The sequence below is a fragment of the Thermobia domestica genome, chromosome 4 (assembly GCF_964235325.1).
Source record: "Thermobia domestica chromosome 4, izTheDome1.hap1.1, whole genome shotgun sequence".
Taxonomy (NCBI): domain Eukaryota; kingdom Metazoa; phylum Arthropoda; class Insecta; order Zygentoma; family Lepismatidae; genus Thermobia; species Thermobia domestica.
This window is the reverse complement of record NC_137457.1, coordinates 302,478,446-302,493,667: the sequence shown is the minus strand read 5'-3', so window position 1 is coordinate 302,493,667 and position 15,222 is coordinate 302,478,446. Positions and strand designations below refer to the sequence as shown.

The 15,222-nt window shown below is 37.0% G+C and overlaps 1 protein-coding gene across 1 annotated transcript; it reads left to right on the top strand.

Annotated features, from left to right (window-relative positions):
* Positions 1-13,695: 13,695 nt before the first annotated feature.
* LOC145683545 (venom plasminogen activator LV-PA-like) lies at positions 13,696-14,727 on the top strand. The gene has a single exon (XM_081754888.1). It carries the CDS (start codon positions 13,713-13,715, stop codon positions 14,664-14,666), a length of 954 nt encoding a protein of 317 aa, XP_081611014.1. The 5' UTR covers positions 13,696-13,712; the 3' UTR covers positions 14,667-14,727.
* The last annotated feature ends 495 nt before the right edge of the window (positions 14,728-15,222 follow it).

Genomic DNA, 15,222 nt, shown 5'->3' with positions numbered 1-15,222 from the left:
TACATTTACTTTCAAACAAGGTGTCAATCTTCGTTATTTATTTCACATATTCCTTTACTTTCAACAAAGGTGTTACTCTTCGTTATTTGTTTCCCACATTCCTTTACTTTCAATAAAGATGTTATTCTCCATTATTTGTTTCACACTTCCTTTACTGCCAAGAAAGGTGTTATTCTTCGCTATTAATTTTACTATTCCTTTACTTTCAACGAAGTCGTTACTCTTCGTTATTTGTTTCACACATTCTTTTACCTTCAACAAAAATGTTATTCTTCGTTATTTATTTTACGCTTTCATAGTATTTCAACGAAGTCGTTACTCTTCGTTATTTATTTAACATATTACTTTACTTTCAAAGATGCCGTTACACTTTGTTATTAGTTTCCCACGTTCCTATACTTTCAACGAAAGAATAACTCTTCGGTATTTGTTTCACGCATTCTTTCTCTTTCAACATTTTCTTTTTTTTTTTTTTTTTTTTTTTTTTTTTTTTTTACAGATTCATTTACTTTCAACGAAGTCGTTATTCATTTCACACATTTCTTTACTTTCAAAGAATCCGATACACTTTACTTGTTTCTCATATTCCTTTACTTTCAACGAAGATGTTACTATTCGTTATTTGTTTCACACATTCTTTTACCTTCAACAAAAATGTTACTGTTTGTTACTTATTTTACACATTCGTTGACTTTTAACGAAGACGTTACTTTCCGTTATTTATTTCACACATTCCTTTACTTTCAACAAAGGTGTTACTTTTTGTTATTTGTTTCTCACATTCCTTTACTTTCAACGAAGATGTTACTCTTCGTTATTTGTTTCGCACATTGTTTTACCTTCAACAAAAAAGTTATTCTTCGTTATTTATTTTACACATTTGTTTACTTTCAACGAAGTCGTTACTCTTCGTTATTTATTTCACATATTTATTTAGGTTCAAAGAAGCCATTACACTTTGTTATTTGTTTCTCACATTCCTTTACTTTCAAGGAAGATGTTACTCTTCGTTATTTGTTTCACACTTTTTTGCTTGCAAGAAAGGTGTTATTCTTCGCTATTAATTTTACATATTCCTTTACTTTCAATGAAGCCGTTATTCTTCGTTATTATTTTTACACATTCCTTTACCTTGAACGAAGACAATAGGACGGCAACGTCGAAGGCATGGTATGGGGAAGAATAGCATTAACGAAATTTTATTGTTACACTTTCATTGAAATTCCTATCTGAAAGGAGAAAGGAGTTTATGTACTTTCTGTAAACCTATTCCTCTCCTGTGACGACAGAGCATTTTAGCTAGTATACACTGAAAAAAAAATCCGTTAACCGGACAGTGGTATATTATACAAATATACGGAATCCTTATGTTTAATACGGAAATATGTACGAAGTATATGTTATCCATATGCTACATATATACGTACTGCCTTTTCCCGTATAGATGTTACATCATGCCACTGCAGTATGTCTGACATCTAACAGTCTTCCTTATATTACGTATGCATACGTATTAGGGATGCCCACAAAGTTCCGGTTCCGGCGGAACCGGTTCCGCGGACCTGGATCCGAAAACCCGGTAACAGGACCGGATCTTAGGAACCGATTCCAGATCTGAATCTGAAAAACCGGTTCCAGAACCGGATCTTAGGAACCGGTTCCAGATCTGGATCTGAAAAACCGGTTCCAGAGCCGGTTCTTAGGAACCGGTTCCAGATCTGGATCTGAAAAACCAATTCCAGAACCGGATCTTAGGAACCGGTTCCAGGCCTGGATCCGAAAGCCCCAAAGACTCGTAAACGAGGCACAAAGTTCACCTTTAAAACACTGCAAAGAGGACCATGCGCTTGTGCCCTCCCCACCCAGACCCGCTTGTGCCCCCAGAAAATAATTTGGTCCACCAGTGGGTGTTTAGCCAAATGAGTTGGCCAGTTTGCCTGTTTAGCCAATGAGTTTGCCAGTTACCCAGTTTATTTAGCCAAATGAGAGAAGCGGCCGCCACTTGGGCGCCTGCCTGTCGCTTCCACCATTTCATCTAGCACACTGTTCACAGCCTGCCAGAATCTCGGATTTAGCGTAGGAATGGTCACAAAGTTTCGGTTCCAGACCTGCATCCGAAAACCCGGTTCCAGAATCGGATCTTGGGAACCGGTTCCAGACTTGGATCCGAAGAACCGGTTCCAGACCTGGTTCCGAAAAACTGGTTCCGGAACCGGATCTTCTAGAACCGGATCCGTTCAGACCCGAAAACCGGTTCCACCAGGAACCGGTTCTGGTCATCCCTAATACGTATGTTACACACGTCAGCTACATGTTACATACGTCCTTCTGAGATCCTGACCGCGTATATACAGTTCTTTCTTTCATACGGAAAGTACGTTTATTCGGAACACTTATTCGAAAAATATGTATAAAACATACGTTTTTAGTCATATATTTGCTGAAGGATGTTACATAGAGGGTTGTACGTTAAGTCCAAAAACTATAGGATTTACGCATGTGACTTACGTTTTTATATATGCTACGTATTTATTTTTCTCAGTGTAGATCTACATACAAAGGCGTTTTAAGTTGGTAAACCAAAAAAAAAAAAAAAAAAAAAACTCCTTAAAAATAAACAAGCAGACGAAACCAGTTTGCATCCTATGGAAACTTCATTTATGTAATTTCATAAAACCTATTACACAGTAGAGCTATCTTGTTATATATTTTACTAAATAAAAAATAAACGTACTAGTTTTTTATTAATAATTACTTGATGGGTTTGATGGACTAATTACTGATAAATAAAATTGGTATTGACTTGTATCTCCTATTGACATTTTAATAATTAGGCTACTATGACACTTGTTAGCTAAGTTAACCAACTCAGAAATATAATAACCGTTATTATATTATTATTATTATTACTATTATTTGTTTTGTTTTGCTAGTTCTTTTCAACAACAGAAATCCGTTTAATGGGTTTGCTTTTTTGATCAGTTTTTTCTTCATAATGTGATTAACTTGTTATAATTTTTTTTAAAACCATGTTCATAGGTATGAATAAAAAGATATGTCTTTTTAACGTTTCACTCTGCTAACAAACGCTAGTAAATATTATTCGGTATCGGGACATTTGCGGTACATTGTGAAACCAATTTTTCTGGGACATTTGCGGCACTGTTCAAAACTTTTCCTTAGACAGTGGGACATTTGCGTTACACACCGTGGGATGTGTAGAGGAGACCGGGGCTGGTTGACGAACTGCATATAACTCCCTCATTAATTAACATAATGAGCTGTTGCTGCTGTCATAAAAGAGAGACCTATGGATGCAGCTGCCACCTTTATATGGAATTTGCAACTTGCGGATTATGGCGTATATTAGATAAAGAGTGTTTTTGCCAATCTGAAGGTTTTTTTTTTTTTTCAGTTCTCCGTTACAACGTCACAGAATCGTCACTACTTGGAGTACAGAGGTAAGTAATATAGCATGAGTTAGATCTGAACTTTGTTTTTATGGATATTCAAACAATAAAACGTAAATACCAAACAATTGCTGATTAATTACGACTTTGTTGCACAACATGGTCTTGGGGTTAGTTGGTGTATAGCATTTGGGGTTGATTGACAAGTGTGCCAAACAACCCCGTGTGGAATTTTATTTCATTTTACTTTTATTGTTACATTGTTTTTTTTTTTATTGTTATGTTGTTTACAGTTCTGTAAACAGTACACGGTTAGTCGTCCTGGGGTTTCGAAATTTGGATTCTCTGGAACAAAATAAATCGAACTCATACACTGGGGGTCCGCTACATTGAATTCTTTTATGGTCGTGTTGCGTGTATTTTTCCTATCCAAAATTGCTCGTTTTTCTCCCATAAAATGAGACGGTAAATCGTCCTGGGGTTTCACAGTTTGAATTCTGTGTAACAGAATACATTGAATCCACTGCACAGAACTTATTTTATGTGTGTGGTTGTGTTATTTTCCAGATTAGCCAGCAACTTATTAGACGATCCTGTTTTTCATAGCGAAGTTTCCAGAAATGTAAATGATTACCAAAGATACGTAGCTTGGAGAATGAGAGGAAGCTCAGAACCGTTGATGACAGGTTTTATTATTATTATTATTATTATTATTATTATTATTATTATTATTATTATTATTATTATTATTATTATTATTATTATTATTATTATTATTATTATTCCTCTCATCAATATCATTGTGGTTCGCCTTACCCCTACTCTTCCACAAAATGACATAATAGAATGATTTTAATTAGCAAATGAGCAGTGGTGAATCTAGAAGGTAAAGACTGGGGGGGGGGGTCAGTCAGAACTCAGACTATGGTAGGTATATCCTGAGTTTACTATATACTTTCAAAAATATATAAAGAATAGCTTCAATTATTTTTATCATTCAAAAAACTGGGATCCTAAGCCCCCGTGACCCAGGACTAAATCCGCCACTGCAAATGACTATCCTAATCCGGAATTCAATGCTGATAAAAACTCTTCATATGTAGCTTGGAAGAGAACATATACCTAGGTAGAAGAGGAATCCATCATCTTGTAACAAACAACCTTAAAGGATTCCACGGGGAAGTTTTAGCTTGATGCGGATGAAATATCCGCTTTCACGTCTGCTGGATGGGAAACTCTACCAGACAACGCACGGATAGATTAAGATCAAGTATCTAACGTCACGAACTCTGTACTAGGGATAGCCACAAAGTTCCGGTTCTCGGAGATCCGGTTTTCAGAACCGGTTACAGACCTGGATCCGAAAAACCGGTTCCGGAACCGGATCCGTTCAGACCCGAAAACCGGTTCCACCAGGAACCGGTTCTGGCCATCCCTACTCTGTACACGTAGTCCAGCAAACTGGAAGGAAGGAATGCCTCGTTGAACAGTGCTGTATGAAAATGCAACATGGAAAAAATCACTTATTTCATAAATACAATAAAATAAAATGCACTACAACTTCCTTCGTTGGCTCGGATGATTTCAAATAACGGTAACTATAGATTTTTTTTTTTACAATATATTGCTTTAAATTGTTCAAAATGATTACGTAATGTCATGAGTTAAAGGGTAGATTATAGGTCTAACGTGTATCTTCCTGTCCATCAAATTACGCTTAATTGCAAACATTAAAACAATTAGAGTAGAACACTCAAAATACAATATTACACAACACTAATTAGATAACCAGCCAAATATTCATAATGTTTATCCTTTCACTTTATATTTTACCACGTTGCCTTCAACCTTGCATGCTACCAATCTACGTGTATCTATCTGTACAAATAAAAATGGAAGTGACTACGTTCCTTTGAGACTTAATAACTCTTGAACCACCCAACCGATCTCGATCAAATTTTCAACATAGGCCTAGGTGAGGTTCGGGCCTCGGATGGTTTTATTATTTCATTTTGACGATGCAACTTAGGGGACGGATATATATATATAAACATTTCATACACGACACGTACGTTTGGCCCTCCACTGTACGACACGTGTTGCGGTTGCCGATCGTATTTTGTTTTCAATATGTCGTGTGGACCTTCCTCTTCCGTCAGCAGTAACCAGTTCACCTGTGAATGTCGTGGTGTGAAAGTGGTGCGGTAAAATGGGCGACCTGACAAACTTCCAAAGAAGTATGGTCGTTGGTGCCCGTCTGGTTGGATCAGTGGCAACAGTGGCGAACATTGTGGGGGTATCGAAAGGCACTGTGTTCAATGTCACGAGGCATACACAATTCATGGGTAAACGGCGTCTCAAAAGCACAACAGTGGTCGAAAGACAATCCTGTCAGATAGGAACCGGAGGGCATTAAAACGGATTGTAGCAACTAAAAAGAAGACCACTCCAATGAAAATTACGTCTGAACTCAATTCCGGCCTACAGAACTTGGTTTCATCGAAAACACTGCGACGGAAAGTTCATAAAATGAAAATTCATGGCAGGAACGCTATCGCCAAACTCCTGGTCACAGCAGTAAATGCGAAGAGGCTTATCCAGTGGTGCAAGGACCACAAGGCATGGACTCATGAGCAGTGGAAACACGTAATGTGATACGATGAATCGACCTTTACCTTCTTCCAACAACCGGTCGTGTTTACGTATGGAGAACACCGTCGCAGGCCTATGATACAGACTGTCTACTCCCAACTGTAAAGCATGGGGGTGGTTCTGTTAAGTGATATCATGGTTTTCTGCTGGTCCAATCATAGCCCTGTATGGAATGATGAATGCTAAGGCGTGAGGCCATTTTGAGGGACCGGGTTCTACCCATGGCCCAAATATTGTTCCCTGATGGTGATAGCATCTACCAAGATGATTTGGCACTCTGTCACGCTGCAAAAACAGTGAAATCATGGTTTGACGAGCATGACCAGGAGGTGTCACACCTCCCCTGGGTCTCACAATCACCAGATCTGAACATCATTGAACCATTGTGGTCTGAGTTAGAAAGGCATGTTTGGTCTCATTACCCTCCACCAGCATCTCTTAAGGAACTGGAGCATGTTTTGGAGGAACAATGGTACAAAATTCCACACACCACGATTCAGGAGCTGTATTTTCACACTCTTGTAAATGTTTTAGATTTTTTGTCCAGCCCCTGTAGGGTGCCCAATATACAATGCAACCCGGAGTTTGGGCTGGTAGAACTTTTGAACCTGACGCGTTACACAAATAGTGCTTATATCACAATGAAGCTTTGTTCATGAATATATTTTTAAATTAGGAAGCAACAATTAAAGTACACTAGGAACCACACAGTGTTGCCAGATATAACCGAAGGTGTAAATCAATTTTATTTGCAAAACATGTAAATTTACTCATAACTCATACGTATGAATGTTCTGTCGTTAATTTTCAGTTGTTTAGTTGGAGTAGCTTGGAAACTATGCAGTAGAAATCGTAGTTTTCATAAACTAACATTCTGAATTGGCAACATTGTTGATGTTTCAATGCATCACAAGGTGTCTTAAGGATCTGTCTACATTATGCAATTCCTGAAAACAACGAGAAAGAAACTCTGAAATTATCATGATAAAACTTTTACTTACATGCACCCGGTAACACTGCTATTATCACGAAACGACTTATCAGCTCTACAGCGATGCTGGAAGTGCACCGTGTTTTGATTCGAACACTGGTTCACACGTTTCATCATGTTGGTTGCAACTATAGGAAGAGTAGAACTGTTAATGTTCTCAATGGCACTGCGAATGTTCGTTTTCAGGTCTTGTATAGTTTGAGAAGTGTTCTTGTATACCTCTTGCTTTCAGTAGCCCCATAGAAATGAATAGCAGCGTTGCCGGGTGCGTGTAAGTAAAAGTTTTATCATGATAATTTCAAAGTTTCTCTTTCGTTGTTTACAGGAATTGCATAATGTAGACAGATCTTTAACACACCTTTTGATGCACTGAAATATCAGCAATGTTTTCAATTCAGACTGTTAGTTTATGAAAACTACGATTTCTCTAGTTCCCCCTTACAGAGGCCTCATTCGATTAATTATCGGTGGAAATGAAAAATTCTTTTTTTCTGTTCCATATTTTCCAAGCTACTCTAACTAAACAAACTAAAATTTAACGACAGAACATCCATACGTATGAGTTATGAGTCAATTTATATGTTTTGAAAAAAAAAATGATTTTCACCTTAGGTTACATCTGGCAACACTGTGTGGTTCCTAGTGCACTTTAATCGTTGCTTCCTAGTTTAAAAATATATGCATGAACAAATCTTTATTTTGGTATAACTATTGTTTGTGTATCGCTTTAGATTCAAAAGTTCTACTATCCCAAACTCCGGGTTGCATTGTATATTGTATATTGGACACCCTGTATATCTATCTATCTATCTATCTATCTATCTATCTATCTATCTATATATATATATATATATATATATATATATATATATATATATATATATATATATATATATATATATATATATAGATAGATAGATAGATAGATAGATAGATATAGATATATATAGATAGATATAGATATATAGATAGATAGATAGATAGATAGATAGATAGATAGATAGATAGATAGATAGATAGATAGATAGATAGATAGATTTTTTTTATTTCCATTCAATAAGGTTACATCGGTAATTCTACCATCAATATTTTATAAACTAGACTGTACACTGTTCTACAAATTTAAATTTTCGTATTTACGAGGGCTAGTCAAGAAAGACTTGGACTGTTTTTTTTTTTTCTAGGCAATTTATTATTACTCAGCAACAGGCACATGATCCTTTTCAAAGTAGTCCCCGCCCATTTGAATGCACTTTTTCATTCGAGTCTTCCAGTCCTCAAACACGTGTCGCAGGCCATTCTTTGAGAGGTCCTTCAAAACCGCCTCCGATGCCTTCAGAACCTCGGTATTATCGGAGAAGCGGCGTCCACGCAGTTTGGATTTTAGGGCAGGGAATAGAAAAAAGTCGCACGGTGCGGTAGGCGTCTCCACCATCCTCAAACCTTTGCAACAGCTCCCTGCAAGTCTCCACTCGAACGGCCTTCTGCTCTGGTGTCAGGAGTCGCGGAATCCATCGCGCACACACTCGGCTCATGTGGAGGTGGTCATGCAAAATTTTGAAGGCACTGCCATGAGATATGCGTAGTGCGGCTGCCAGATCGTCGATACTGATGCGGCGATCTTCTCTAACAATGACTGCTGCCGTGTTAATGTTCACCTCAGTAACAGCTGACGCTGATACACCTGGTCCACCAGCTTTCGTGATTGTCATTCGGCCCTCTTTAAACTCTTTGAACCACCAGAACACGGTACTTCGTGGAGAGCGTCATCTTTGTAGGCTGCTCTCAACATTCCTAGAGTTTCTGTTGCACTTTCCCCCAGGCGATAGCAGAACCGTATAGCTGCAAATTGTTCATCTCGTAATGACTCCATTTCTTCTACAGGCGACTTCTAGAGGCGGCGCAGAACATCACCTGCAATAAAAAGTCGTGGTTACCAAACATGCAATGATTCCTTAACAACATTTTATATATATGCACAGCAAGACCCACCCTACTTGTATGCCAAACTATGAAGCTCCAGCGTTAACAGAACTGCCGGGAAAAAAATCAGTCCAAGTCTTTCTTGACTTGCCCTCGTATATTCAACATATAAGTGCATATTATATTTTATACACAAGTTCTTGCTCGTTGAAGGTACAAAGAACATCGTTGTATGTCCATATATTTGCGAAGGCTACAATATTATTTTGAGATACAGCTTCTTTATAAGCATTATTTATAGCATACTTTAAACGGCGAATATAGATACTCAAAAAATCCAGAGGACAATTGAAACTGCAATATAAATGATATCTATATACAATGTATATTGTACTACGTGCTAAAATAAAATAAAATAAAATAGATAGATAGATAGATAGATAGATAGATAGATAGATAGATAGATAGATAGATAGATAGATAGATAGATAGATAGATAGAAATCGAAAATGTCCTATATTAGTGCCGAATCCATAGCTTTCGGGGTCGTTCAGACGAACAGTCACACTTCCGATACCGTTTCAACCCTTTACGTCCAAAATGAAACACATTCTCCCCGTGCGAAGAACGAATATTCTGTTAGTTATTCATTACATAAATGCTGGTTGAAATAAACGCGTTAAACCAAGTAAAAAAAGGGGGGGGGAGTTTATATTCAACGACTTCGTGAAACTCTTTTTCATAAATAGAACAAAGGCTTTTTTTTTATTAACGCCCACCAGATTTTGATAATCATTTTTATTCTCAAATATAAATCGTCATGTTGGTTTCGAATCCCTCTTTATTACATCATGAAAAAGGATTCAACTAGTGCGCTAATTGTGGTAGAGGATGTACTGTACATACATGGTGTTTTCAATATACGTACCTAGGAAGCACACTTTAAGTGTGACTGTGAATTTTATGACAATGACACCAACGTAACAAGTAAAGTTAACCATTCTAAAAAAAAAAAATTGGTAATAAAGAGGATGGCTATAGAAGAAAATTAACAGAAGTAGTGATTGTTAGTTTTCTTATGTAACATATTTTTATGTGCGGAACGAACTTTTAGCCAAATAGAGAAACATTATGCTGCAATAAAGCTTTTGATATGCGTAAAATCTAGAAAATACGCAATAAAACACAATTATTATGCATATTGCTTGTAAAGAACATCTACTATACCCTGAACAATGACCTATATTTTACGTGAGTAGTGTTTTGATTGCAAGATGGAGTGACATACAATGTGACAAAGCAGTTTTAATATTGTTAACACATTACCAGAGTTGGAAATTTTATGATTATTATCATGATTTATACAGATATATTAGTTTTATTGTTAAGAGCCTATCCTGTTGCAATGATGTAAATAGACTTGGGGGAGATGGCTGAAGTTCAGCGCAAATATAGAAGAGACTATGTAAATTCTATATTCCAAAAGCAAATTGTCCTAATATGGATGGCATATACTAAAAAAAAAAAAAAAAAAAAAAAAAAAATGAACATTAAAGGCAATTGAAAATCAATGGGAAAAAATGAAGTCGTCCACATAGTGGCGTACTTACGACTTTGTTTCGGGGGGCTTCTCTAACTTTAGTCTGCAAAATATTTCATTTACTTTAGTGTAAGTAAAGAAAATTTCGGGGGGCTTAAGCCCGTAAGTCCCCTTTAAACGCGCCGGTAGCCAGCCCAAAAATGTAGGGGGGGCGGCTGAAGTTAGGGGGGCCCGATCCAAGCATATTATAGCTCATTACCATATTACAGTTTATTTGCTAGCCTATCGTAAAAATTTTAGGGGGGCAGCAAAAGTTTAGAGGAGTCCGCCCCCCCCCCCTAGGCCCCCTGGATAGGGCCTGTCCTTAAATACGCCACTGCGTCCATATATCTGAAAAACTATAATAATAAGATGTATAATTGAACGCTTATCGTAAAGAATAATGAAAAACTTAAACGCGATGTAATTATACCACGTAAGGTAAATATGGATAGAACATTGTCAAAAGTTAAGTTGTTTGAGTAAAATCAGTAATAATTATAAAGTGTACGCATTTTCTGAGAATTACCCAGGACGCCCCCACGCGTAGGTTACATGCTTGAAATATCTCACATCTGGATTTGGAATCTCCAGACTCGATTTAGCGCGCAACGAGACTTTTGACCTGATCACGTGGTATAGTCTGGTCCTTATAGCAACAGGATAGGCGCTTTGTGAAATGATTTAAAAAAAAAAAAAAAAAAAAAGATTTAAGAGGCCTCATCCTGGCGAAATTAAAATACCGCTACTTTTACAGTGATTATATGATACCTTCAAATAGATAAAAGATAATTGAAATGTGGAACAAGAGCGCCCTAGACAATATTATTTTGCATGAGGTACGTCCAGTCACCTAGTGGCTTTCCGTTTTCAGCCGTATACAAACGCGAAAATAAATGCCGATTTTCAAAATGGCTCGAAATCAAAAGCAGATAAGTGAGTCCTGATAATGGTATCTCATGTAAAATGATATTGTCTAGGGCGGTCTTGTTCCACATTTGGATTATCTTTTATGTATTTGAAGATATCACATAATCACTGTAAAATTAGCGGTATTTTAATTTCGCCGGGATGAGGCCTCTTAAGTCCCACGGTTATGCCTTTTAGGCTAAAGTAGATGGGTATTAATGAATGATTGTGAAATTAAATCTTTGTGCTCTCCCGCTGGGAATCGAACCCGGGACCACTTGAATCGTTCATGCTATGTAGATAACAGAAATTACATTTACGGAAGGTTTTCAAACAGATAAATATCACACAGTGCCATGCAACTTTGGAACTAGATAAATAGTACCTACTACATGGTAAAGGGTATATTTTTAAGTGTGGCTGCAGAGATGTTATATCTCCTTACGGAGCCCCAACGATTTGTGTTGGGGATATTTACTTTAACAAAGTTTGTAGAATTTCATGTGAAAATTTTAATACCAGGAGAGACATATGAGTGGAGTGAAATTTATACTATAAATTCATTACATGATTATCATGGAGAAATAACTATACAATCCTAAAATAGATTTTAAGCTTGGTAGATCAGTCTGGTGTATAGCTACCATTTGTTGTAATCACAGCCTCTATACGTCTCGAGATCGAATCAAATATTGGATGTGTTAGTAGTGAATTGCCTATTACACGTATGACCATCTATAAAAAAACCTGCCTAGTTTTAATTTCGATACAGTTTAGTTGTCACTTCCCGATGATAATTAACTTCGGTCCTGAATATGTCTGTCCTAACCTTGTTCTAAGCCTTCGCAATCCACCAATACACTAAATGATATACAGTAGTTTGCAATAGCTCAACGTATTTTCCTACACAATAGCATAAGACTTTTGCTAGAAGAAACCTTCCGAAAAATGCCTTCGTGACAAACAGGCCTTAAACTTACTAGTATGTATGAAAGAGTATTTGAGGAAAACCTAACATTATAAATCTTACAGGCAGGGCCGGATTTAGGGGGGTGCACCGGAGCACGTGCACCCCCCTTCCGTTTTGAATATACACTATCTAAAGTGAGAAACTGACAGTGGAAATAGCAATATTTTCCTAAAATTTCATGTCATGTTTCCGTTTCGAGCTTAAAAGAAAGCGGTTTTGCTAAACATAACAGTTTAAGTCAGTTCCTCATACACATCACAGATGCCTAAAGGCGTTTTAAAAAATTAAATTTGATTCAGATGCACTGATAGTTATTGGTGCACCCCCCCCCAGAAAATCCTGGATCTGGTCCTGCTTACAAGGATGTAATGGAATGTACATGGCGATATCCACCTAATAGTTTCGTTTAGTTTAGCATATGTTTACTTTAATTCAGAGTTATAATGGAGATATGAGAGTGGGTATGATCTATATTTTTGAAAATGGTCGAGCTTATACCCACCAAAAATTCTAGCAATACATAACTGAAACCTATAGAAAATAATTAATAAATAAATAAATACTAGCAAACACATTTATAAGTTAATCAGCGAATCACCATATAACACGTTTTCACCAGTGGCGGATCTAGGCCAGGGCCGGGGGCCCAGGCCCCCCGGTTTTTTCAGTGAAGAGATAATTTAAGCTATAATTTATATATTTGTGAAAGTTTAAATATACCTATCATAGTCTGGGTACTGGCTTGCCCCCCAGTTCTTACCTTCTAGATCCGTCACTGGTTTTCACTTTTGTCACTTTGAAATGCATTGAAAGAATCATGTCTGAACGCATCAATTACAATCTTCGAACTAAAGTAAGTTACGCAATAAAATAAAAAATGTCGCGTTTTATTTTAATATATGGCCACATTTTTTAATATAATTTATTATTATTATATTTTATGTATTACCATAGTTCGTATCTTAAATTACACACTGCACAGAATATATTAGAGTAACACCGGTATCTGTTTATGCTTTAATTAACAGTATATAGCAAATTAACTTTTATGGTCTCATATTGAGCGTTCTTACCCTAAATGACACTCACGACAGGAAGCATCCAGCGTGTGCTCACAAGGCCCTTGGATTTGAACCTTATTTCTACAGACAATCGACCACTACATGAAATCATCATATGGTGTGATGTGTTATTTAAAACATACATTCCTACGCATTTAAAAGAGGAAGTGTCCTTACTGTTTTACTGTGTGGTCAGTTATAACAAAGAAAAAGCAGGATGTTATACCTATTGGAAATTCTTGTGGCAAATACGTTTTTATGTACTGCTGCTACAGCAAATTACAGTAGAATTATTGGAGGAAACGTTGCAGATATAGAGAAATATAAGTATGTTGTCCATATGTTTATTTTTACAGAAGACAGTAAATCCCTTTGTGGAGGATCTATTCTCTCTGAGTATTGGATCCTTACTGCAGCACACTGTTTTGTTGATGACGGGCCATTCAAAAAAATTGAAGTGATTGCAGGGACTGCGGAAAGAATCCCATCAGAATCTTATAGCTGGGGCATGGTTTCTCTTGCGTTTCCACATCCCGATTACAATCCTGGAGATGATGGAGATGATGATATTGGGCTTCTAAAACTTAAACCGGGACTAACAAATTTTCATAACTTGTCTGTGGCAACATTGCCTAAGGATATTTTTTCTAGTACAGTCACACCAAACAGTACATGTACTACGGTCGGTTGGGGTGTAACTGATGAAAACAAAAGGGCCGAAGTGCTAATGGAAGTTGAGGTGTCTATCCTCGATATAAACATTTGTAATAAAGCCTACAAGGGCGGCGTAGATCTGAATACTACAATATGTGCTGGAGTTTTAGAAGGGGGCAAAGATTTTTGTTCCGGGGATTCAGGCGGACCTCTAACATGTGATAATGTAGTTGTAGGAGTTAATGTAGTGAGTTCTTGTGGCAAAAAAAATGTTCCAGGTGTATTCACGAAAGTTGCTTCATATCTGAATTGGATTCAAGATGTAATAGCAAATAATTCTGAGGAAGATGGTTCTACATTAATAGATGGTTCTACATCAACAGATGGTTCTACACCATCAGATGGTTCTACACCAACAGACGTTTTTAAATCAATTGCTCATCAAAATATTCCTAAAACTCATATCATATATCTGTTTTGCATGTACATTGTCGTACACACACTTTTCAGTGTATAATACAATTTGTGTGAAGCATTTCAAAATTCATTGTAAAAGAATGTTTACTAATAGAATGTTTACTAAGAAGAAAATAAAACTTGAACTTATTATTGTTATTATTAATATCCCCAAAAAACACATTTTAATTTTCTTTCTGAGAGTTTTAATTTACTTGGACGTCGTGATACTAAATGCGGAACTAGGATTTAATCTGCAAAATGTACTAAAGTCACTACAACATATCTGGTATATTGCTGAAACAATGTCTTGATACGTGGAAACAATGCGAACTAAAGATCACACCATCGATTGACCCACGCGTTGAGCCAATAAAGTCGTTTGCACACGGCAACGATAATATTGGGGAAGCCGATAATGTTGGCGATGGAATCGACTTCAATGTACTCAATTTTTAGCTTGCACATGCACCGACCGACGACGACAATGCAGCCGGAGAAGCTCCCGAAAATGTAGGCGATATCGCAGGCACCGACTTTGTCGGTGGCAATGTTTTCTTATGATTGGATACACATGCGGCCGGCCATTGGTTTAGATGAAGAGAGTGAGTGATAAG